Below are 27599 nucleotides of genomic sequence, written 5' to 3'. Positions count from 1 at the left end.
GATGGATTTCAGGCAACAGCCAAAGGACAAAAGATTAAATCTGCAGGTAGTCTTAAATTTACAACACCCTTAGATCTTAAAGTATCAGCAAAATGAACTGACAAATGAGAAATACAGTTCTAAGCATGACTATATGTGAGGAAATGATCTGGAAAATACAATTATTTTTCTATTTATTACAGGTCTGATTCATTTGGTCTCAGGCTTAAATCAAATCATATATCAAAATAATGTGAATGCGTTGCATGCAGAAAAAAAAAGGCAAGGTAGAAGATGAACTATTACTGAAAGGTGAAGAGGATTTTCAAAACTTAAATGGTCATTCCAGCCCTTTCTTGTTTCACAAACTTGTTTTATTGGGCAATAATGTACTGTAGTTCAGGATACAGTCCATCCATTGGCCTCTATCCATAGCATTGAATATAAAAGCTCTTTAAAATATCTAATTACTAGCAAAGAAAGGTAACTTCACACAACAAACATCATACCCAGAGAAGAAGAATTTCAAGTTGTATACTTTGATAATAAATGAGCCTTTGAAATAAATGTGCTCTTCATAAACACTGTCACATCATGACATAACAAATGTTACTGTGAGGTAATCATGCTTTAAATTAGAAATAGCAGGAAAAGCTTCAAAAGTAAATGCTTCTAGCCATAAGTTACAGACAGTCTGCACAGACCTAGTCATCAATTCCAACATGGGCTATCAATTTTAGTTTCCAACTGACAGAATTTAGCACACTCCATAATTCAGTAAGGAATGCAAAAAGAGGAACCAGAAATATTGGAAAACTCAACTGCTCAGGCAGCTTCTGTAGAAAGAGAGGCAGAAAATCTCACTCTTTATTTACTTTTCCATTGACAATATAGAACCAGGTTACAAAGAAAAGTTAGTTTTAAGTTGTAGAGAAGGTGAGGATAGATGGATAGTGAATAGAGTGAGACGAGGATTGTTGTGGGGATAAATTGTGTTGATTGTCCATCTGATGGATAGTAGGGCAATCAGAGACAGGAAATCTATAAAGCCTATGAGATGTGGGCAAATACAAAGGAATGTGAAAAGGTATGAACACCGGGGCTCAATGACTGCATTTCGGCTATGCTAATGAGAAAAATAATTTACAGTGAAATTGGCCAGTTCTGATAAAAGTAGAGAAAGCATGTAACAAAAAGTTAGAGTTCAGTATTGGGTTTGGAAGTCTGCAATGTGCACAGATGGAAGCTAAGGTGCTATTCACTAAGCTTATACTGGCCATGGTAACTACAGCGCAGGAAACCACACACACATACAGGTCAGATGGGAGTGGGGTGGAGAAAGTGGCAGGCAACATGGAAGCTTGAATCATCCCTGTAGGCCGACTGCAAATATTCCACAAAAGCCTACCGGTAATTTGGATTACTACCCTAATTCAGCTAAATGTGATATTGGTTAAGATTTCTCTCTCACCATTAGCAGGCCTAAACTGTTAAATATAGAGTACTGTGCTGAAGTCTTAGCCACATATATATAGTTAGGGTGCCTAGGATTCCAGCACAGTACTGTACTTATCAACACGGAGCAGAGAGTTTGTACAAACATTTGTAAATCTGGTGGGAGCAAAGGATGTTGGGAATAATGAGGGTGGAGTGCCACGAGAGGGGTGGGGAACAGGTGGCAGAAAAGGAGAGCCATGATGGGTTTTGGCACCAGTGGAGACACATGCAGTTCCAGGACACCAGACAAGGTCATTTGATTCCAAACAATTGGTTTATTGATCATTTCAGAATGTCTCTCTGGTGCTTCTTGCTCCTTCCCCTATCCTTTCCCCTTTTCCTAACCATGATTCCTCTCTCTACCCCCTTCCCTCTCTGAATCCACAATACAGACCCATATCAGAATCAGGTTTCTCCATCACTCAGTAAGTTATGAAATTTGTTTTTTCCCACAGTGGCAGTACAATGCAATACATAAAGTTACTACAGTACTGTGCAAAAGTCTTGGATGGATAGATAACACACAAGTACTGTATACGAGATCCCTCATTTCACACCTTTACACGATCCTTTGCTTATATACTGCACTCTCTTACTGCCTTTGTATCATAGCTTCTCTCTAATTGGTCCAACAGCCCATTGACTTTTTGATGCTTTCTAAGACTCATCTATACTATAACTATGGTCTCATCCTAGAAGAGATTTTCCTATTTGTCCATCCCCACTTCCTCTACAACTTAAATCAAACTTTTCTCTTTTCAAATTATGAGGAATAGTTTTTTTTTATCAGGAAGTTTAACTTCATTTATCTTTTCTCAGATTCCTGCCCTGCTTAGTACTCTCTGCATGTACTGTTTTTCTTTCATTTCAGATTTCAGTATCTGCAGCTTTATAATTTTCATGAGAAAGAAATTCATCTCAATCACAATCTATGAAATGAAGTGAGTATGATGCGTCACTTCACATGACAGCTGCAAGCTGGTGTGGCAGTATGCCAAAGCTGTATTTAGCTTCAATAAGGGTGTCCAAAAATGACAACAAACAATGGGCTAGCTATAACTGTCCACATGACTAGTTGACTACTCATGCTAGAATCATAGCCAAAGATTCACTCTGTCTTACGAGTGAAGAGATGCTACATAACAACTAGCCATTAGCACACACACTTTGAGATGATCCATTAGACTACAATCATAGCCAATCAATGCCAAGTACCAGGATGGGAAAGTTAAGGGGAGTAAATTGAGAGCATAAATTGAAAAACAACACATTTTGTCTGTTCATGTTGTTAAAGCAAAAAAAGAGCTAACTCAAATACGAGACAAGAAAATTAATGAGTCTAATAAAATTGATCCTCACATTCACAGGCTACTAGTATAGTGGAAGAATGCCAGTCTCACAGAGCAACAAGAGGAATCCTGTGGAAAGCCTACCTTTTGGTTTCTTCATCTGTGGTAAACTGCTGATCGTGGTCGCTTGAATTATTTCAACAACAATTTGATATCTGGTCAAGAGAAAGAATTTTAAACTAATTTGGCTTAAATAACATTTGAATTGATAATCTAGTGGCAACTTGATTAAATATGCACTGTACCGCGGCCACAATATTAGAGTGCTAAAATATTATATCTAAAACCATACATTAAGAAAAATGCAAAACAAACATCATGAAGATTACTATACCAATTATAATTGGGAAATGTATTGGGGCATCTGATGCATCGGAAATTATGGATTATAAGGCAAAGATGGAAGCCATTTATCCAGCCCACCGTCTCCCCTATTAAAGCATTAGACTGTATATTAATTTTTTTCCTACCTTTTGCTTCACTGTCCTAGTCAGACCCAGAAAGGACCCAGAGATTCCTGGATATATTTCTAAATCTGTCATTTATCAGTCTGCATTTATGTTCCTCAGTTACAAACCAGAGCTTAACATTCTTTTGTATTCTACTTATAAAATGCAATGTCATCCCCTAACTTTTGTGCCAGAGGAAAAGTTCTAGAGGCCTCCTAATCTGTGGACAAAGTCAGTCCTTTGTTACAAGTGGTTACTCTATAGTACCCGTTGGATTAACTTGGCAGCAACTGGTAAACAGTCTAATGGAGAACCAAATATGAGCATCTTGGAGTTGCACTCCGATAATGTGGCAATTTTTAAAAAATCCTCTCTAACAGTATTGTGTGTATGCCCACCTCAAGGACAGCAGCTGGCCAAAGGACTGCAGTAGGTTAAAGAAGGAAGATTATCACTACTTTCTATATAGCAATTAGAGATAAGCAATTAAATGGTGGCTCAGCCTGTGGAACCCACATTCCCTGAATGAATGTCACCTATACATCGAAACATACAGTGAAATGTGCCGTTTGCATCAATGACCAACAGAGTCCAATGATGCGGTGGGGGTCAGCCCACAAGTGTCGCAATACTTCCAACACCAACATAGCCTGCCTACAACTTACTGACCCGTACATCTTTGGAATGTAGGAGGAAACGGGAATATCATAAAGGAAACCCATGCAGTCAAGGAGAGAACATACAAACTCCTTACAGACAGAAGGTTGTGAGCACCGTAAAATGTTTTGCTAATTGCCACTCCATTTTGCCACCCATGCCAAAGTGGCAAAGGTCTGCTTTCCTTAAATATTTTGGAAGGTCATACAACATTTTAACTGCTAGATTAAAAACAAGCTGCTGCATTTCTAAATCAAAAATCCAGAAGCTATGTTGAAGATATTATTTTAGAAGAGAATGAAATCTTCCTGACATTACACATTACAGCTTTACATGATGAACAACTACCAAATGCACTGTCTCCTCCCCTCATTACCACCCATCTACTCTGCAAAGGAAAATCCATTAGAGCAACCCATCAAGAAAGAATTGTCCCTGAACAGAGTTTACAATTCTTTTTCCTGCTTTATTAATATTTCATGTAGTGCCTTACATAAATTCATAAAGGTCACTGACTTCAGGATGCCAAGATAAGATAAATGCACACGTTGTTCATCTTGGTTGAGTGGTTCATTTTTTGGAAAACAAAAACATACCTTCTTTAAAAATAAGATGACCCCATCATGTCACATGCAGGATGAACATAACACTTACTGTTATCTTCCTCCCTCCACACTTATTGTTAACCACTGGGGAATTATCTGCATTATTAAATCCACTTTAGAAGTGATTTCAAAATTATTGAAGCAACACACACAAAATGCTGGAGGAACTCAGCAAGCCAGACAGCATCTATGGAAAAAAGTACAGTCGATGTTTCGGGCCAAGACCCTTTAGCAGGACTGGAAAAAAAAAGATGAGGAGTAGATTTAAAATGTGGGGGGGAGGGCGGTAGAGGAGGGAGAAACACAAGGTGATAGGTGAAACTGGGAGGGGGAGGGATGAAGCAAATATCTGGTAAGCTGATTGGTGAAAGAGGGCTGGAGAAAGGGGAGGCTGAGTGGTGGGGATAGAGGCCACGGAGGAAATAAAAGGAGGGAAGAGCACCAGAGGGAGGCAATGGGCAGGCAAGGAGATGAGGTGAGAGAAGGAATAGGGGAAGAGGACTGGCGAAGGAGGGGGGTGGGGGGACATTACCAGAAGTTCAAGAAATTGATGTTTATGCCATCAAGATGGAGGCTACCCAGACGGAATACAAGGTGTTGTTCCTCCAACCTGAGTGTGGCCTTTTCGCCACAGCAGAGGAGGACACAGATTGACACATCGTTATGGGAATAGGAAGTGGAATTAAAATGGATGGCCACTGGGAGATCCCAGCAGATGGAGTGTAAGCGCTCAGCGATACGGTCTCCCAATCTACGTCAGATCTCACGGATATTCAGGAGGCCACACAAGGAGCATTGCCAAGTATGACATTGTGGCCATCTCTGAAACTTGGCTAAAGGATGGCTGCCATTGGGAGTTGAATATCCAAGGATATACGGTGTATCCGAAAGATAGGTTAGTAGGCGGGGGGCATGTGTGGCTCTGTGTATAAAAAAATAATATTAAATCATTAGAAAGGAATGACATAGGATCAGAAGGTGTAGAGTCTCTATGGGTTGAGTTAAGAAATGACATCGATAAAAGGACCCTAACGGCAGTTGTATACAGGTCTCCAAACAGCAGCTGGGATGTGGATATCAGATTACTGCAGGAGATAGAAAAGGCATGTCAGAACGGCAATGTCATGATAATCGTTGGGGATTTTAACATGAAAGTGGATTACGAAAACCAGGCCAGTACTGGATCTTGAGAGAGAATGTGTAGAATGTCGAAGGGATAGATTTTTTAGAACAGCTTGTTGTTGAGCCCACTAGGGGATCAGCTATGCTAGATTGGGTGTTGTGCAACGATTCGGAACCCTTAGGGAACAGTGATCACAATATGATCAAGTTCACTTTGAAATTTGAGGAGAGAGATTAAATTCCAAGTGCTGGTATTTCAATGGAATAAAGGAAATTACAATGGCATGAGAGGGGAACCGACCAAAGTTGATGGGAAAGAGACACTAGCAGGAAGGACATCAGATCAGCGATAGCTGGAGTTTCTGTGAAAAATGAAGGAAGTGCAAGACAGATATATTCCAAATAAGAAGAAATATTTGAATGGAAGAAGGACACTACCTTGACTGACAAGTGAAGTCAGAGCCAAAGTAAAAGCAAAAAGAGAGGGCATACAAGGAAGCCAAAGCTAGTGGGAAGACAGAGGATTGGGAAGCTTGTAAAAACTTGCAGAAGGAAACTAAGAAGGTCAGTAGGAAGGAAAAGATGAATTATGAAAGGAAGCTGGCGACTAATATCAAAGAAGATACTAAAAGCTTTTTTTAATGTATATACAGGGTAAAATAGAGTCGAAGGTAGATATAGGACCAATAGAAAGTGATGCTGGAGATATTGTAATGAGAGACACAGAGATGGCAGAGGAACTGAATGCATACTTTGCATCAGTCTTCACAGTGGAAGACATCTGCAGTATACTGGACATTCAAGAGTGTCAAGGAAGTGAAGTACGTGCAGTGAAAATTACATCTGAGAAGGTGCTCAGGAAGCTTAACGGTCTGAGGGTGGGTAAATCTTCTGGACCAGATGAAATGCACCCTCGGCTTCTGAAGTAAGTTGCTGGAGAGATTGCGGAGGCATTAACAATGATCTTTCAAGAATCGATAGGTTCTGGCATTGTACCGGATAACTGGAAAATTGCAAATGTTACTCCACTATTTAAGAAGGGGAGTGGGAGGCAGCAGAAAGGAAACTATAGACCTGTTAACCTGACTTCAGGGTTGGGAAGTTGTTGGAATCGATTGTTAGGGATGAGATTACGGAATACTTGGAGGTGGGTGACAAGATAGGCCAAAGCCAGCATGGTTTCCTGAAAGGAAAATCCTGCCTCACTAACCTACTGCAATTCCTTGAGGAAACTACAAGCAGAGAAAAAAGGAGATGCAGTTGATGTGCTGTAGTAGGATTTTCAGAAGGCCTTTGACAACGTGCTGCATATGAGGCTGCTTAGCAAGATAAGAGCCCATGGAATTACAGGGGAGTAACTAGAATGGCTAGAGCATTGGCTGATCGGCAGAAAACAGAGAGTGGGAATAAAGGGATCCTATTCCGGCTGGCTGCCGGTTACCAGTGGAATTCCACAGGGGTTGGTGTTGGGATCGCTGCTTTTAGTGATTTGGACTAAGGGATTAATAAATTTGTGACTAAATTTGCCGATAATGCAAAGACAGGTGGAGAAGTGGATAGTGGTGAGGAAACAGAGAGCCTGCAGACAGACAGTTCAGGGGAATGGGGAAAGAAGTGGCAAATGAAATACAACATTGGAAAGTGTATGGTCATGCACTTTGCTGAAGAAATAAACGAGCAGACTATTATTTAGATGGGAAGAGAATTCAAAATGCTGAGATGCAAAGAGGCTTGGAAGTCCTTGTGCAGGATACCCTGAAGTTTAACTTCCAGGCTGAGTCGGTGGTAAAGAAGGCGAATACAATGTTGGCATTCATTTCTAGAGGTATAGAATGTAAGAGCAGGGATGTGATGTTGAGGCTCTATAAGCCACTCACGAGACCACACTTGGAATACTGTGTGCAGTTTTGGGCTCCTTATTTTAGAAAGGATATACTGACACTGGAGAAGGTTCAGAGAAGATTTACAAGAATAATTCCAGGAATGAAAGGGTTGCCGTATGAGGAATGTCTGGCAGTTCTTGGGCTGTATTCCCTGAAGTTCAGGGGAATGAGGGGAGATCTCATAAAAACATTTCAAATGTTAAAAGGCCTGAACAGATTAGATATGGCAAAGTAATTTCCCATGGCAAGGGATTCTAGGACAAGAGGGCATAACTTCAGGATTGAAGGATGTCCATTTAGAACAGAGATGCTGAGAAATTACTTTAGTCAGAGGGTGGTAACTCTGTGGAATTTGTTGCCGTGAGTGGCTGTGGAGGTAAGTCATTGGGTGCATTTAAGGCAGAGATAGATAGGTTCTTGATTAGTCAGGGCATCAAAGGGTACGAGGAGAAGGCAGGGGAGTACGGACAACTGGAAGAATTGGATCAGCCCATGATTGAATGGGAGAACAGACTCGATAGGCCAAATGGCCTACTTCTGTTCTTGTATATTATGGTCATATGGACACAGTAAATTACCCCAACAGACTCTCAGATTAAGTGTCACTTCACATGGTAGGACCGTTTGAAGCCCTGAATAGTAGTGAGGGAGGAGATATAGGAGCAGGTGTAGCACTGGTTCTCCTTGCAAAGGTAAGTACAAGGAGGGAGATCAGTGGAGAGAGATGATTTATTGAATTTAGAGAAGAAACTTGCAACAATGATTGATGAGGTAATAATATATACTGCAGGTGATACATCCAGAAATTCCATTATGCTGAATGAATGTATTTAAAAAGTTCTCAAAACAGAAAGTAATTATGTTCCACTCCACTTTGGTCTTAAATGTGATACCTAATTTAATTAATTAGGTAACTAATTAGAGAGAGAATGGAGAAGCACTTCCAACCAACAAGAGAAAAACTGTAAATGCTGGAAATCCAAGTTACACACACAAAATGCCGGAGGAACTCAGCAGGCCAGGCAGCATCTATGGAAAAAAGTATAGTTGATGTTTTGGGCTGAGACCCTTTGGCAGGACTGGAGAAAAAAAAAGATGAGGAGTAGATTTGAAAGTTGTGGGAGGGGAGGGAGAAACACAAGGTGATAGATGAATTGGGGGGTGGAGGGATGAACTAAAGAGCTGGGAAGTTGATTTTTGAAAGGGATACAGGGCTGGAGAAGGGGGAGTCTAATAGGAGAGGACAGAAGGACATGGAGGAAAGCAAAAGTTTCTCAAACTTCCAGCAGTGGCCCATCACTCCTTCACAATTCCCCATCCCCTTTTCCCTCCCTCACCTAACCTCCTTGCCTGCCCATCGCCTCCCTTTGATGCTCCTCCCCCTTTTCTTTCTTCCATGGCCTTCTATCCCCACCTATCAGACCCCCCCTTCTCCAGCCCTGTATCTCTTTTAACAATATCAACTTCCCAGCTCCTTACTTTACCCCTCAACCTCCCAGTTTCATCTATCACCGTGTGTTTCTCTCTCCCCTCACACTTTTCTCCAGTCCTGCTGAAGGGTTTCGGCCCAAAATGTCAGTTATACTCTTTTCCACAGATGCTGCCTAGCCTGCTGAGTTCGTCCAGCATTTTGTGTGTGTTGTGAAGCCCTTCTCACCACCCATTTCCTATCATTTTAAAAAGGGCCATTAAGAAATTTGCCATACCAGAGTGGCTCTGCAAGCAGAAGCACTATTAGTTAATATTGTTACGTACCCGTGACACGTGACAGTGGTACCCTTGTCACATAACTGGTGTTGAAGCTATACTGGACTTGAGGTAATGGTCTTGTGATGGTGGAGTGACGTCATTTTCCCTCCAGTAGAGGTCATGTGACAGATTTTTTTTTAAACAGGGTATAAAAGGAGGATCCCTCCCTGTGAGGAGGGGCAGTTCGTGGCTGGATTTGCCATGTTGACTTCATGCCACTGCGTGATTTAATGTTATGACGCAGTTTAGTTGAAAGATTAAGTTTTATCTAATGCCTAAAGTTTAAAAGGTCATTGCCAGCAGTTTTTTTTATAATACTGCTAGTTGAGAATCAGTGGAGAGTGAAGATTGGAGTTTGGGAGTTAAAAGATAGAGGGAAATCGATTTCAACAGTGAAACAGGTTCGACCTTGTTTGATCCTCATTCGGAAGGAATTCGTTGACTGTTCTCATGTTAATCCCTGTGAAATAGCAGAAAGGATTGGGAACAGTTCTGTAAAGGAAAGGTCAGTGCCTTTAAGCCGTTCCATTTGTCCATCTACATAAATTATTCGTGGGAAAAGTTTGATTTGGGAACCGAAACAGCATGATGTGAAAGAGAATTTAAATCATCTTAAAAAGTCTCTCCCTTAAACGGACTGTGAGCATTTTGAACTTTTGCAATACTACTTTGAAGAACTGTTTTTGCAACATCGCTTTAAGAACTGTTTAAGCTGCTGCACAGCAGCTGATTTCCGGTTACGTTAGTGATTTGTTTACTTTTGGGGGGGGGGGGGTTTGTTTGCAGTGTTTAATAAACATTTTATTTGGTATAAAAACCCCTGCCTAACTCATATATTTATTGTTGCCTGAATCTGTAACAATATAATTAATATTACCTCAAAAAAATTCAGTGATGCGCATTGGAATATCACAGCAATTCCAAAGACAAAATTACTTTAACAAATAAACAACTGAACCAGCTAATTACTCTTGAAGTCTCTGATTCTCCAGTGCACAAATATCTTTAAAAATATCAAAAAGTTCCAGAAACCTTGTGTTGGGTTGGCCTCTAGAATTGTTATACTTCTTGTAATTTAACTTTTTTATGCTTGTTTTTATTTTTATATAATCACCTATATACATGTAAATGTTCAGTGAGTTTTTCAGTGGTTACAGTTGCCTCTGTATTTTCAGTGGTGGGTATCAAGTTACCTGAATCTGGTTATCTGATTGGTTAATGTTATCAATAAATTTAATGTTACCTATGATCTTGTATAAGACGACCAGATCATTTTTGTTTGCTCTTTTCCCCTCCACTTTTTCCCTGCCTGCTCTTCCTCTGTTCTTTTCCTTTGTCTCTCACCATGCTTCTTCCTTTCAATTCCCTGCCCTTGTAACACTTAATAAAATGATCATTCGAAACAAGTTTTATGCCTCATTCTTAGCTACCAAAGAACCTTTGGATCGCAAAAAGCAACACTTGTTAGATTTTTGTAGCAATCTTTCTGTTCCAGCCTCAAGACATCACCAATGATTAGGAAGCAAAGCATAAATGTTAGTTCAACAATCAGTTCTTATTGCAGAGACATAAGGTGGAGAACAGTCTCTCTTATCAAACATGACCTACAGGAGCACAACAGCATGTTCTTGCAGAAAGGTTTGGAAGGAGGAAAATGAGGGTACAAAGTATTACAATGTATCAATTTATATTCACAAATATTTACAAAACCCGTATATTTTTCCCTGAAATGCAGGTAAACCTGGTCATAACAAAAAAAGTTATTATGGTCATAAATCTGAAGGCTTAAAATATGTTTCATTTATTACATTGATCCAGCCCTGAAGGAGCAGCTCAATTTTTATGAAGGCTAGTCATCTTTGTTTAAGAGTAATTTCTCTTTTGCATTAGTTTTTTTGTCAAGGATATGAGACATGTAATGGAAAATGAAATTTGTTCCACATGTAATATTTCATGTCTGTATTGGGCAGATTGCCAGTTTCAGTGAAAAGGTTTAACTCTTTGTCAACACCTACCATCTGAAAGAATATTGCAAGGAACATAAACTGTTGGAAGAACTCAGCAGGTCAAGCAGCATCTATGGAAATGAATAAACAGTTGACGTTTTGGGCTGAGACCTTCCTCAGGACTCAACTGTTCAACAAAAACCTCAATCCACTAAAATCTGGAAATAAATGTTCACCATGGTGCTGATAAACCTTTAGCGGACAGTATAAAGATAAAGCAGCTGTCAAATGCTGCTTTACTAACATGAGAAAATCTGCAGATGCTGGAAATCCAAAGCAACACACACAAAATGCTGGAGCAACTCAGCAGGCCAGGCAGCATCTATGGAAAAAAGTAAGCAGTCTAGGTTTCACGCCAAGAGACTTCATCTGGAGTCCTGATGAAGGGTCTTATCCTGAAACATCAGTTGTTTACTCTTTTCCACAGATGTTGCCTGGCTTGCTGAGTTGCTCCAGTATTTTGTAAATGCTGTTTTATTGCTGATGTCCCAACGTGTGAACATCACCAATAGCCTATCCTGGTCTGGCCACGTTGATGTCACCGCCAGCAGAGCTCACCAGCACTTCAATGTCCTCAAGAGGATAAAGGAATTTGGCCTGGCCATCAACTCTGATCAATTTTTGTTGAGGTACCACAGTAAGCATTCTGCTTGGATGCATAAAAGCTTGGTATGTCAGCTGCTATGGATATGACAGCAAGAAACTGCAGAGAGTTGCAGGCACAGCTCAGCACATCGCAGGAACCAGCCTCCCCTAGATGGGCTCTGCTACACTTCTTGTAGTAAAGCAGACAGTATAATCAAAGACCCCACCCACCTCAGACATTCTCTCTTCTTTCCTTTCTTATTGGGCAGAAGATACAAAATCTTAAGTGGCTGATTTTTTATCCTCATATTTACTATATTCTCACAAAGGGGAAATAGCATCAAGACCCCTCAGAACCCAAGATGTTTCAACAAGATCATCTCATATTCTTTTAAAGTCAAGGCAGCATTCTGCTCAATCTAAAACTTCACATATGAACCCATTCTACATAACGTGTTGTTTGGATGCAGATTCAATTGGAAGGGAATTGTGAACATACTTGAAGGGATGCAGGTGGTGAAGAAGGTATAAACTGGATACAAAATGGAAAACAGCAGGAATGGTGCTAATTGGACAGCACTTCCAAAAAAAGGCATCTAGGCGTGATGAGGGGAATGAACTCATCATGTGCTGCAGTATTACACATAATTGCACATGGTAATTTATGCCTCAGATGTGTACAGGAGATCAGGGGATCACTGCTGCTTAGTAGAACATGAGTTTTCTGCCAAGTTTAAGCCCTAGATCTTCAAGCACTTTTTCTCCTTCAACCAAAGGCTACCCTGGTGCATTGAAAACAATGTATTTTATCATCGTCTGTCTTTGTTGAACAATGGCTCCTAAGATATGGAAAGTCGGTCATTGCAGGGCAGCATTTTGTACATGGTTCAGGTTGGTAGAGGTTCCTCGAGGTAAAGGAACCATTAGGAGGTAGTGACCATAATATGATATGTTTTAACCTACAATTTGAGAAGGAGAAGGAAAAATCGGATGTATCAGTACTACAGTTGAACAAAGGGAACTATGGAGCTATGAGGGAGGAGCTGGCCAAAGTTCAATGGAACAATACCCTAGCAGGGAAGACAGTGCAACAACAATGGCAGGTATTTCTGGGAATAACGCAGAAGGTGCAGGATCAGTTCATTCCAAAGAGGAAGAAAGATCCTAAGGGGAGTAAGGGGCAGCCGTGGCTGATGAGGGAAGTAAAGGACAGTATAAAATTAAAAGAGAAGTATAACATAGCAAAGATGAACAGGAAGCCGGAGGACTGGGAAGCTTTTAAAGAGCAACAGAAGTTAACAAAAAAGGCAACACGCGGAGAAAAAATGAGGTACAAAGGTAACCTTGCCAAGAATATAGAGGATGGTAAAAGCTTCTTTGGGTATGTGAAAAGCAAAAAGATAGTTAAGACCAAAATTGGGCCACTGAAGACAGAAACGGGTGAATTTATTATGGGGAAGAAGGAAATGGCAGATGAGTTGAACAGGTACTTTGGATCTGTCTTCACTAGTGAAGACACAAACAATCTCCCAGATGTAATAGTGGCCAAAGGAACTAGGGTAATGGATGAACTGAATGAAATTTATATTAGGCAAGAAACGGTGTTGGATAGACTGTTGGGTTTGAAAGCTGATACGTCCCTGGGACCTGATGGTCTGCATCCCAGGGTACTTAAGGAGGTGGCTCTAGAAATCGTGGATGCATTGGTAATCATTTTCCAATGTTCTATAGGTTCAGGATCAGTTCCTGCGGATTTGAGGGTGGCTAATGTTGTCCCACTTTTCAAGAAAGGAGGGAGAGAGAAAACAGGGAATTATAGACTGGTTAGCCCGACGTCAGTAGTGGGAAAGATGCTGGAGTCAATTATAAAAGAGGAAATTACGACACATTTGGATAGCAGCAGAGGAATCAGTCCGAGTCAGCATGGAATTACGAAGGGAAAATCATGCTTGACTAATCTTCTGGAGTTTTTTGAGGATGTAACTATGAAAATGGACAAGGGAGAGTCAGTGGATATAGTGTACCTGGACTTCCAGAAAGCTTTTGATAAAGTCCCACATAGGAGATTAGTGGACAAAATTAGGGCACATGGTATTGGGGGCACAGAACTGACATGGATTGAAAATTAGCTGACTGACAGGAAACAAACAGTAGCGATTAACAGGTCCCTTTCGGAATGGCAGGCTGTGACCAGTGGGGTACCACAAGGTTCGGTGCTGGGACTGCAGCTGTTGACAATATACTTTAATGATTTAGATGAAGGGATTAAAAGTAACATTAGCAAATTTGCTGATGACACAAAGCTGGGTGGCAGTGTGAAATGTCAGGAGGATGTTATGAGAATGCAGAGTGACTCGGACAGGCTAGGTGAGTGGGCAAATGTATGGCAGATGCAGTTTAATGTGGATAAATGTGAGGTGGCACTTTGGTGGCAAGAACAGGAAGGCAGATTACTATCTACATGGAGTCAAGTTAGGAAAAGGGGAAGTACAACAAGATCTAGGTGTTCTTGTACAACAGTCAATGAAAGCAAGCATGCAGGTACAGCAGGCAGTGAAGAAAGCTATTGGCATGCTGGCTTTTATAACAAGAGGAATTGAGTATAGGAGTAAAGAGGTCCTTCTGCAGCTGTACAGGGCCCTGGTGAGACCCCACCTGGAGTATTGTATGCAGTTTTGGTCTCCAAATTTGAGGAAGGACATTCTTGCTATTGAGGGAGTGCAGCATAGGTTCACAAGGTTAATTCCCGGAATGGCGTGACTGTCATATGTTGACAGATTGGAGCGATTGGGCTTGTATACACTGGAATTTTGAAGGATGAGAGGGGATCTGATTGAAATATATAACATTATTAAGGGATTGGACACACTGGAGGCAGGAAGCATGTTCCTGCTGATGGGTGAGTCCAGAACTACAGGCCACAGTTTAAGAATAAGGGGTAGGCCATTTAGAACAGAGGTGTGAAAAAACTTTTTCACCCAGAGAGTGGTGGATATGTGGAATGCTCTGCCCCAGAAGGCAGTGGAGGCCAAGTCTCTGGATGTTTTCAAGAGAGAGTTAGATAGAGCTCTTATAGATAGTGGGGCAAAGGGATATGGGGAGAGGGCAGGAACGGGGTACTGACTGTGTATGATCAGCCATGATCACAGTGAATGGCGGTGCTGGCTAGAAGGGCCGAATGGCCTGCTCCTGCACCTACTGTCTGTTGTCTATTGTTTACAATTAGGGTTAAAAGTAGAATTTAACTTTGAAGAACATTTGTCTGAGTGCAAGGGCTATTGTGAATGCTGTAATGAACGAATCGATGATCACTTGAAGTTCGGCCTTGGAATGTGTGCAGGCACAGTTGCCCTTTGTATTCACAACTCAGTTTGTGAGATTAGGGGGATTTTGGTTATAGAGCCTTTGGCACCATAAGAGAACAGCTTTCTGAAGATTAGTTCCTCTCCAGCATAAAGCTTATTTTAGAAGAGGTACAGTATAAGGAAAGACAAAAAATGTACAACAACCTTGGCCAACAACTACCTCCACCAGAGTTCGCTTAGTTGCAAAATTTGTTGGTTATAATCTTGGAAAGGGAACAGCAATGGCTTCTCTCACTAGAAGGATACGAGAACCAACATCCATGTCAACTCCCAGACCAACATACCCACCATTCAGGTCCTAATTATACTCTTTCTTTTCCACTGGGAAGGCCATGTCATACACATGCCTTCGACCAATTCCTTAGTACTATCACAGAAAGAGATTACTAAGCAGATTTAGGAAACGAAAAGCTCCTTCAAAAAAAAATAGTACCTCCACTAGCTCCTGTTAATTTCTGGATCATGACCATTCAAAGTGGAAAACGAGCATTTGGGATAGCTGCAAGATTCCTTGATTTATTCGCTGAGAATGTACCAAAGCCCATTATTAACTGCAGAAGTGGTCCACCACCCTATTTCTCCTGACAGGTAATTCTGACCCGGTCTGTGGTTCACTCATTGACCTCATCAAACACTTCAAAATACACAGAGCTGGAGCAGGTCACCCTTGATCTTGAAGGACAGCCTGAGAAGTATCATCAGACTAGATCTGATAAAACATGAATTTCCAAATGAGGTTTCAACACAGCAAAGTCATAAAATAATTCTGCATCCATTGATCCAACCCATAGCATAATGGGTTGTAGCTAGCATAATGCTTTATAGTACTACTGATCGGGGTTTGATTCCTGCCACTGTTACTAGGCAGTTAGTCCACTCTTCCTATGACCGCATTGGTTTCCTCCAGGTCCTCCGGTTTCCTTCCACGTTCCAAAGCCATACGGAATAGTAAGGGTTAGTGAACTGTGGGGCTGGTGACACCTGCGTGCTTACCCCAGTACGTAGTCGGATTGTGTTGGTTATTAACGCAAACAACACATTTCAGAAATAAAGCTGATCTTTATAAAGATCAATAAAGATTGCAAGCATCAAAGATTGATGTGATTATGCCTGTGGTCTTTGTCTCAATTTCAACAGGGCTCCATTCATTTTACTGATCATTTACCCACTTATTTTGAAATGCCCTCTAAAGCAGGGGTTCCCAACCTTTTTTATGCCATGGACCAATACCATTAAGCAAGGGATCTGTGGAACCAGGTTGGAAACCCCTGCTCTAAAGCAAGGACTTGTTAAGGGCAGGGATCTTTTGCTGAATGGCAGATCTAAAAGAAAACCACACACTGTCATCAGAAAACTGGCATTAAGATTAGCAATCTCTTATTTCCTTGCCAACTATCAGAATGTTATCACAGCTGGATCCCGCGCTTCAGCAGTCCATTATTTGATAGACGAGTAAAAGCCCGGCTCACTGAGTAAAGTACATTGCTAACAGAAATCTACAGAATGTAACTGTACTGTCAATGATATCATGGCAAGACACTACCAAACATCATTTACCAGACTCGGACTTCTCCAATTATAAATTCAGTGGACTAAGGATAACACTTAGGCACTATATATAATTATTAAATTGTACAGATAATGGATGAAAAACATAACCGGTTCATTTTCATTCATTGGAACGACAGAAGAAAATCAATACTGGATAGGTCATTGATACAGGATTAAAAGTGGGTCATTGCTAGGTATTATGTTCTCTCCTCTATGAGCGTTTTATGAATTTGAGAATTAACTATGGGAAGTGAGTACTCAACGTAGGTTGGCAATTTAATGCAATAACAAATGAGTGTTGTTACACTGTCAGTATGGGTTGCTTTATGAGATATAAACATGAGGGTCTATCTATCTTCTGAGGTGGAAAAATAAGATCTCATGGCATCGTAAGTGCATTGCTTGTGGCCCAGATACTACTTATCCCTCTGCCAACATGACTAAAGCGGATTATCCAGTCAGTAATCTCATTGTTCACCAAGAGATTTCCTATATAGCTATGTTGCTGCATGTCTCTACAATCCAGACCTTGTACTTAAAATACTCAGTAGTTGTAAGGTTATTTGGATCATTCTGAGTTAATGAAAGATAAAATATAAACACAAGTTCTACCCTTTCTTTATGCATTCGACAATATATATGTGATGCTGCTGGAGGTTTTTCATTGCCCTAGTGCATATGATAATAAAGTCAATTTCAACTTTGATTAACAAATGAATGTTTCCTTTCTAAACTTACTAATACTAACTATCCCAGAAATCATGAAATTGAGATGTGACCAAAAATGTCAGCAGAATAGCGATATGAATTAATTGTTACAATAACTTGTATGTACAAACGTCTGAACTTCGCAAAAAGCTTTACAGCTAACGGTATACTTTGCAAGTGTAGTCATTTCCATAATAAGATATGCACAGTGAACTTGTGCAGAGTAGGCTCCTGCTAACAGCATTGTGATAATACACAAATAATCTATCTTCACGAGTTCATTGAGGAATAAATTCTAAGACAGAACACTTGCATAACCCGAATAAACGAGAGATTGTAGATGCTGGAGATCTTGAGCAACCCACACACAAAATGCTGGAGGAACTCAGCAGCTCAGACAGCATCTATGAAGGAAAATGAAGCATTGGTGTTTCAAGCCAGGATGGTCTTGGTCCGAAACATTGTTTGTTCATTTTTCTCTATAGATACTGCCTGACCCATTGAGTTCCTCCAGCATTTTGTGCTTGTTGAGCCATTTGTGTAACCCACTAGCCTTTCTCCAACTCCCAATCATCTTTGTAATAGTAAGACATGGTCTATTATTTGAACTGGAAAGACAGAATGCCCTCTGATTTAGCATCTCATCTAAAAAGCTAGCAGCTCAGTGAGGCAGGACTGCTCAGGACCAACTCCATCTCTGTGCTCAAATCTTTGGATTAGGAGTTGAACTCAGGATCTTCACCACTCCTGAGAAAACAGAGCTACAGCATGGCTGACACTCTCAGGATGTCAAAAAGAAAACAACATTAAGAGTCAAGATTTTTCCTCTTTATTTCTAATACAAAATGCAGAATTTTAAAAAGTACAATTTGTGCTCCTGATTCTCATTTTTGAGCTGAATACGTTCATCATGAAAATCATGGGCTTAAAGTATCTCTTTACGTGACTGAATTAGGGAATAATTAGGGAAGGACCCAAGTTATAGGAAAAGGTTGAACAGGTTAGGACTTCAGGTTAGGAGCATAGAGAAATGAAGGGAGATTTAATAGAGGTAATTATGAGGGGTATAGATAGGATAAATGCTAGCAAGCTTTTTCCACTGAAGTTAGGCGAGACTAGAAATAGTAACTTAGGATGAAAAACAAAATGCTTAAACGGAACATGAGGGGGGAGTTTCATTCAGAGGGCTAGCAGGAATGTTGGGTGGGGGTTTGCTTTCAAAATTTAAGAGGAATTTGGATAGGTACATGGATGGGAGGCATACTGAGGGCAATGGACTGGGTGCAGGTTGATGGGATGAGGTAGATTAATAGTTTGGCATGGAGCAGATGGGGGGAAGAGCCTGTTTCTATGCTGTAGAGTTCTAAGACTCTAAGAATTCCAGTGAAGAGAGCCTGGTAGGTTAAATGCTTTTCCATGGTGGTTGGCAAACAAATTTGAGCTGAAGGATATGTTTTAAACCAGAATGGAAAAGAAATAATGATCTGAAAGACCTGCAGAGCCAAAAGGGGAGAGTGACTGGCCCGATGAAGAATGAAAAGATTTGGTCACAGAAAAGGAAATTATATTTGGAGTATCGAATGTCAATCATCACACATACAGGTTCTAGACCTCTTATCAGTGGTGTAGAACACAGAAACAGGCCCTTCAGACAACTCATCCATGATAACCAAGGTGCCTACTTGAGCTGATCAAACCTTTTTGCATATTGCTCATTTCTCTATAAGCTGCACTCAGCACATAATCCTCCCTAACTTCCACCATCTCCAGTGGGATCCCACCACCAAGCACATCTTTCCATCCCCCCCCCCACAAATTCTGCTTTCCGCAGGGATCGCTTTCAACGTACCTCCCTTGTCCATTCATCCCTCCCCACTGAAAGTTAAAGGAAGCCAGTTTCCTTAAACATGTGCAACACAAACAAAATGCTGGAGGAACTCAGCAGGCCAGGCGGCTTCTATGGATAAAGAGTACAGTCAATGTTTCCGGCCAAGACCCTTCAGCAGGACTGGAAAAATAGATGAGGAATCAGGTAAAGTAAGTGGGCAGAGGGGAGGAAGAACCACAAGATGATAGGTGAAACTGGGAGGAGTGAAGTAAAGTGCTGGGACGTTGACTGGTGAAAGAGGTACAGGGCTGGAGAATGGGGTATCTGATAGGAGAGGACAGAAATCCATGGAGGAAGGCCATCGCCAGTTGAAGTGTCTCAGCCTGAAATGTCGACTGCACTCTTTTCCATAGATGCTGCCTGGCCTGATGAGTTCCTTCAGCATTTTGTGTGTGCTGATTGGATTTTCAGCATCTGCAGATTTTCTCTTGTTCCTTAAATATGTATTAAGATGTAAAAAAATCAATTTAGAATCTCTCAATGCACTGCAAAGAATAACAAGTCTCAGAGGAAAAAAAGAAAGCAAGTGTGTATATTGTGGAACTTAAGCGGACTCCGCAGAATTCTCCTCTGGTTAATGCCTACCACCTAAGATATCACAAGCTGCATTAGTTAGAAGAGTCAGCAGATAGCAGATTACAAAACACTCTCATTCAGACACGACTTTAGCTAATCCAAAAATCCTTCAGTGACATCAACGTCATTGCGGGTTTTTCATAAGTCAGTGCTCACCAGAAGGGTCAGTCATTGTTTGCAATATTTAACCAAAGAACTGAAGACAAATTTTCAATTTGCACCTCTACTAGCTTCTCAAGTTTCCAAAAGAACACATTATTAAGCCTTCATCGATCAAACCAGAACTGATGTAAACAGAGTAAAAATGTGAAATTCCACTATAACTGGTGATATTTTTAAGAAAACATCTCACTTGGAAGAAGGGAGAAAATGGAAGTAAAAGGAGGAAGGGAAAGGAAAGGTTTTGCAAGCTACATCCCTGTGAAGGATCACAGTACAAATAAAACTGAGTAGCAATTTAAATGAATGTCAGCATTCAGCTTTGAGATCTTAATACAACCATGCCTTACAATTATTAGCTCTTTCCAAATATTTCCACCATGCCTCACAAGGAGCAACTGCTTTTCAAATGTAAAAATGTATTTGACATTGGCAGTTAAGTCTCTTCACTTGGTTTTACAAAATCAAAGAATGTTATGACAGCCAATCCAATAAAATATCCAAGTCTCAATCATCAAACATGCACATTATGTCTCTTCAATAGTTTGTCCAATTTTTAAAAAATGTAGCAAGTGTTTTTATTCCCCATCATCTTTTCAGGTAATTCATTCTAAGGGCCAAGTATCCCTCAAATGAGCCATATTTTGTGTTATTCTTTTTTTTTCCTTTTTCAATCTTTTTATTATTGTTATTAATAACAAAATAAAATTGATACATAGATAATGGGATTACAAACATTTTAACTGAACATGAAAGAACACAAAAGCAATGATTACAGCATAAATGAGTATTGAACGATACAATATATGAATAAACAAGGCAAACCTAGGAATATCATAATATTTATTAAAAAAAAAGAAAACAGAAAAAGAAAAAAAATGCAAAGAAACTAATCTAATAATCTAATAACTACTAAAGAAAAAAAGAGAAAAATGAAAAATGGAAAAAGAAAAAAAAGGGCTGTTTATAATATCTCACAAAAATACAAAATCATCAGTGTCGTCAACTCCGATCCTCTCAACATATATAAAATCAAAACTGGAAAAACAAATAGGCTTGGAACAGGGTCACATTACATCATATGAAAATATTGAATAAATGGTCTCCATATCTTTTCAAATTTAATAGAAGTATCAAATACAACGCTTCTAATTTTTTCTAAATTTAAACATAACATAGTTTGAGAAAACCAATGAAATATGGTAGGAGGATTAATTTCTTTCCAATTCAACAAAATAGATCTTCTAGCCATTAATGTAAGAAATGCAATCATTCAACAAGCGGAAGAGGATAAATGGAGTGAGTCCATCACTGGTAAACCAAAAATTGCAGGAATAGGATGAGGTTGTAAATCAATGTTCAATACCGCAGAAATAATATCAAAAATACCTTTCCAATATTTTTTCAAAAGGGAACACGACCAAAACATATGAGTTAAAGATGCTATCTCAGAATGACATCTGTCAGAAATAGGATTTATATAGGAATAAAAATGAGCCAATTTATCCTTGGACATATGAGCCATGTGCACAACTTAAAATGTATTAATGAATGTTTATCACATATAGATGATGTATTAACTAATTGAAGAATTTTATCCCAATTCTCAATAGGGATAGTAAGGTTAAGTTCTTTTTCCCAATCATTTTTAGTCTTATAAAAGGGCTCTGAACGTATCTTCATAATTATATTGTAAAGTTTTGACATTAGCCCTTTCTGAAAAGGATTTAGTTCAAACAAATTCTCCAAAATACCTGAAGACACAAAATTTGGAAAAGTAGGAAGTACAGTATTTAAGAAATTCCTAATCTGTAAATATCTAAAAAAATGAAATCTAGGCAAATTATATTTATTAGATAATTGCTCAAAAGACATAAAACAATTATCCAAAAATAAATCAGAAAATCGTAGTAATCCTTTGATCTTCCAAGCTGAATAAGCTTGGTCTATAATAGAAGGATAAAAAAAGCAATTGGATACAATAGGAATATTTAAAACAAACTGAGTCAACCCAAAAAATTTCCAAAATTGAAACCATATACGTAAAGTATGTTTAACTATCAGGTTGTCAGTTTGTTTCGGCAATTTAGAAAGAGCAAAGGGAAGAGAAGTCCCTAAAATAGAACCCAATGCAAATCCTTGTACAGATTTAATTTCCAAGTTCACCCAATGAGGGCTAAAAGATATATCCCAATCCTTTAACCAACATATCAAATATTGGATATTAACTGCCTAATAATAAAATCTAAAATTAGGCAATGCCAATCCACCTTCCTTCTTTGCCTTCTGTAAATATATTTTACCTAACCTAGGATTTTTATTCTGCCATATATATGAGGAAATTTTTGAATCAGCATTAGCAAAAAAAGATTTCAGAATAAGAATTGGTACCGCTTGAAATATATATAAAAAATTGGGTAAAATAACCATTTTAATAGCATTAATCCGACCTATCAGAGATAAAGATAGTGGTGACCATTTAGTAAACAAACATTTAATTTGATCAATTAAGGGTAAAAAAATTAACCTTAAACAAGTCTTTATAGTTTTTTGTGATTTTAATCTCTAAGTAAATAAAAGAGTCATTAACTAATTTAAAAGGTAAATTTCCATAAATTGGAACCTGTCTATTTAAAGGAAACAATTTACTCTTATTAAGATTTAATTTATACCCGGAAAAATCACTAAATTGAACCAACAATGATAAAACTGCAGGAATGGATTTCTCAGGATCAGAAATAAATAATAATAAATTATCTGCATATAATGATAACCTATGTATATCTGTCCCACGATTAGTGCCAAAAATGTTCTGTGATTCTCTGATAGCAATTGCCAAGGGTTCTAAAGCAATCTCAAATAATAATGGACTAAGATGACAGCCTTGTCTAGTACCCCGAAATAAACGAAAAAAGGGAGATCTTAGATTGTTAGTAAGCACCAAGGCTACTGGAGTATGATATATCAGTTTAATCCAGGAAATGAATGTCGGACTAAAATTAAACTTCTCAAGCACATAAAATAAGTATGGCCATTCAAATGCTTTCTCCGCATCTAATGAAATAACACATTCTGAAGTGCTATGTGAAGGTGTATAAACAATATTCAATAATCTCCTGACATTGAAAAAATAGCGATTATTAATAAAACCAGTTTGATCTTCCGCAATAATTTGGGGTAATACCTTCTCCAGCCTCGATGCCAGTAACTTGGAAAAGATCTTGGAATCTACATTCAATAAAGATATTGGTCTTTAGGATGCACAGTCAGTAGGGTCTTTATCTTTCTTCAGTATTAAAGAAATGGAAGGTCTATAAAAAGATTGTGGCAGATTGCCCAATCTAATTGCTTCTTCAAAAACCCTGCATAACCAACGAGAAAGAGTAGCGGAAAAACATTTAAAAAATTCGACTGTATACCCATCTGGACCTGGTGCTTTCCCAGAATTCATAGAGGAAATAACCCCTTTAATTTCTGCATCCATAATAGGAGTTTCTAATATTGAAAGATCATTTGATGATAATTTTGGAAAATTCAGTTTCCCAAGAAAATCACACATGGTATTACGATCATGAGGGAATTCGGAATGATACAGGGAGGTATAAAAATCTTGAAATGATTTATTTATCTCATCATGGTTAACTGTCAGATCCCCATTCTGCTGACGGATCTTAGTAATTTGACGTTTAACCAAAGCATTCTTCAACTGACTAGCTAACAGTTTACCCGATTTATCACTATGTATATAAAAATCAGATCTGGTTTTCATTGATTGATTTTCAATTGAAGATGTAAGTAATAAACTATGTTCCGTTTGAAGTTCAACCCTTTGTTTGTAAAGCTCCTTGCTAGGAGTAATCGAATATTTCTTGTCAATCTCTTTAATTTTATCAACCAATAAAAGAGTTTCCTTCTTAATGCGTTTTCTCAGACCAACAGAGTAGGAGATAATCTGTCCACATATATATGCTTTCAAAGTGTCCCAAAGTGTTCCGCAAGAAATATCATCCGTGGAATTAGTTGAAAAGAAGAAATCGATCTGTTCCTTCATAAATTTAATAAAATCCGGATCTTGCAGTAAGGTAGAATCAAATCGCCATTGTCTAGCACTAGAAGCTGTATCCGTAAATTTAATAGAAAGTTTTAATGGAGCATGGTCAGAGATGGTTATAATATCATAATTACAACCAATTACCGATGGAATAAAACAAGAGTCAATAAAAAAAATAATCAATTCTCGAGTAGGAATGATAAACATGTGAGAAAAATGAAAACTGGTGGTTTAGCTGAAGCACTTGGTGATTGACGCATAATTCTGTGAGCGTGATCGAGTAACAGAGGACTGTCTGGGAATACAGAAGGGAACGCATACTTTAAAAGTTGAGCAAAGTACTTTGAGGGGTCCCCTTGTTCAATACTTTCCGGGACACCAAGTATGCGTAGGTTCTGTCTTCTGGACCGATTCTCAATGTCGACACTCTTGGCTTTAAGTGTTTCCACTTGTTTAATCGTCGAAAGTAAGTTCTGCTCCAATTTTTCAATTATCAAATCTTGCTTCCGAGCGTCCTCTTGCAGAGTTGCGATTAGAACTTGCTGCTGGTTAACTACTGAATCCGTCTTATCCATATAATCTTGAAAAGCCTTTATATCTTGTTTAAAAATTTGTCATTGTTCTTCAAATTTTTCATTTAAAACTTCCAATAACATTTCATAAGTCAATTCAGTGCGCTTAGGATCAGTCTGCTTCTTCCTGTTCCCATTAGGATTCTTCCCAGGTTCTCACCCTTTAGATCTGAGAGCCATTTCTTCAAAAATTCACAATAAACTCTTAAAGATAAGTCCAAAAAAGTAGCAAGAATCTTTTGGTGTAGGTAAAAATAAGTTAAATAAGGGTGATCATAGGTTAAAAAAAGTAAAGGTTATGGAGCGAATCTGAAACAGTGCTCACTCCATGAGCGTCTCCTGCTGACCTTATATTTTGCGTTATTCTATACCCTTTAATAACTGATATCAATGCAAAGACAAGCAAGTCCTTCCTTCTGAGAGCCTCAATTTTGTGCAAGTCATTTGAATCCCTCCACAAATTTTTTTGTTGCAAAGAAAACAACTTCAGGTCACTAGGGGTTGTACGGACTATTCCTGCTTGTGTTTTTATGTCTTTATGCTTATTCAGCAATACCAAGTTCTTTGTGCCACCTTTATGTCTTAGTTCTTGAGTACTTTATAACAGCCTAAAACATTCCATTTCATTCGCTTTCACGGCCAATTTTTGTACCATCTGTAAACTGAATCCAGTTTTATTTCATTCTTATACACTATAGGCATCGTTCTCACAAACACTTTAAATTTCAGACAACATGCCACGCCCAAACTTAAACCATATTTGTTTTAAATGTATTGAGATATAGTGCAGAGTACGGCCCTTCACCCAGCAATCCCCCAATTTAATCCCAGCCTAATCATGGCACAATTTATAATGACCAATTAACCTAATTGACCGTGGGAGAAAAATAGAGAACCTGGAGGAAAACCACACGGTCAGGGAGAGAATGTATAAACACCTTAACAAGCAGTGGCAGGAATTGAACCTGGGTCATTGGCACTGTAAAGCATGGTGCTGACCACTACGCTACCATGCCATCCCGTATGCAGCGTGCAGTTCAGCAGTATGTGGAAACAGACCTGTTTCACACTTGGGTTCAGCTTTCACAAATAAAGAGCTGCAGAGTAGTGTTTCATCTTAAGGTACAATTGCCTTGAGCGAGACAGAGTGAGCAGCGAGTGCAATGGCCTAGATTCAATTCTGACCTCCAGTGCTGTCTGTGTGGAGTATGCACGTTCTCATTGGGTATCCCCTGGGTGCTCCAGTTTCCCATCCCAACCCCATGACTCGCAGGTTGGAAGGTTAATTGGCCACTGTAACTAGCCCCAGGTGTGCAGGTGAGTGATGGATCCTGGAACGGAGATGCTGAAAATTAAGTGGGATTAGTGTAAATGAGGAATTTGATATCCAGCATGGATTGGGAAGACCAAAGAGTCCATTTCCATGCTATATGACTAAGAAAATTAGATTGTGTCCTAATTATACTTGCAAGTAAGCTGGTTGTGCAGTAGTTCAAGTTCCACTATAACTTATTTCAATGGTGTAAATGCTGAATATTTCATTCAGCAAAAGCAATGGAACCCAATTGATATTGTTTCTGTTTAAATATAAAGGAGGACTCACAGCTACATTTGCTGTATTTAAACATGGCAAATGTGCAATTTTAGAAATAAAGCAGAAAATAAATATACTATATACCCTGCCCTCTATTGTGGACCTGTACTCTTCCAGGTTGAAGAAGAGGGCAGGGAACATCATAAAGGACTCCTTCCATCCTGCGCATGGACTGTTTGAACTGCTTCCGTCTGGTAGGCGCTTCAGATCCCTCCAGACTAAGACTAATAGGCCCTGGAGAAGTGTTTTCCATACTGCGGTCACTTTGCTGAACAGGTAACTGCCGGTTAACTGTTGGCTAACTATTGCTTGGATTGCACTACTTGTATGTATAATCTATATTTTCATTTATATTTATCATTATTATTGTTATGAGCAGAGAGACAACATCTGCCGGAAGTAAATTCCTTGTATGTGTACAGGTACTTGGCGATTAAAGTCTGATTCTGATAAAACACAAACAATTTGAATAAGTGTCCAGTGTTCTGCCTGAAGTAATTCAATTTCAAATAAAAATTCATTTAAGTACTTACATTTCTGGTGTGTTAAAAATTGTAAAATGTAGCTGCTAATGCTACATCGCACCTGAGGTACCATATACCCAAAACTGGAGGATATGCTCAAAGCATTCTTGGGAAAAAAAAGTAGCACCCTCATGAACACTTGGGAATCTCTGTCGCATGAACGGAGCATTCAGGCTGGCAGAAAGAACTTCAGCTTCTTGCACTGGAAGCCCTTTACAAACTGAAGAAGGAACACACCAGCTCACAGACACCATCATTCTGCCACATCAGAAATTCACCATCCTACTTGCAGAAGTCTGGTTCCCACACTGGCCTCATCAATCACCTCAGAACACACAAAAGCAGAGTAGAGGCAAATCACCCACAATCCCGAGGACTGCTCATAAAAAAGATGCCAAAAATGAACCAATTCAAAATTCTCCTAACCAGAACCATGAGCAGAATTGATCTACAGCCATGCTGGCTTTAGGTCAGGAGTGATTCAGTCCATTCAGATCATGAACTGGTACAGAGGTTCACAGTAATCACAACCTTATGTGTATCACACCAAAGTTACTTACAGTATGCTTTTATTCTCTCTATAGTTGCTTGTTCAGCCATTTTCTCACAGATTGCACTGATACAATAGACAATAGGTGCAGAAGTAGACCATTCGGCCCCTCGAGTCTGCACCGCCATTCTGAGATCATGGCTGATCATTCACTATCAATACCCAGTCCCTGCCTTGTCC

The 27599-nt window shown here is 39.3% G+C and overlaps 1 protein-coding gene across 5 annotated transcripts in view; it reads right to left on the bottom strand.

The window, feature by feature from the left end:
• The window catches only part of snx25 (sorting nexin 25), a 302483-nt gene that overhangs the window by 126415 nt on the left and 148469 nt on the right, over positions 1 to 27599 (bottom strand). For all 5 annotated transcript variants that reach the window (XM_059974381.1, XM_059974379.1, XM_059974382.1 and 2 more), the window contains exon 7: positions 2910 to 2980. In XM_059974381.1, the coding sequence (XP_059830364.1) occupies positions 2910 to 2980 (71 nt within the window). The remainder of the gene's footprint in view (positions 1 to 2909; positions 2981 to 27599) is intronic.

This window comes from Hypanus sabinus, chromosome 7, assembly GCF_030144855.1.
Source record: "Hypanus sabinus isolate sHypSab1 chromosome 7, sHypSab1.hap1, whole genome shotgun sequence".
Lineage (NCBI taxonomy): Eukaryota > Metazoa > Chordata > Chondrichthyes > Myliobatiformes > Dasyatidae > Hypanus > Hypanus sabinus.
Note: the sequence above shows the minus strand (reverse complement) of the source record. Positions and strands in the feature narration are given on the sequence as shown.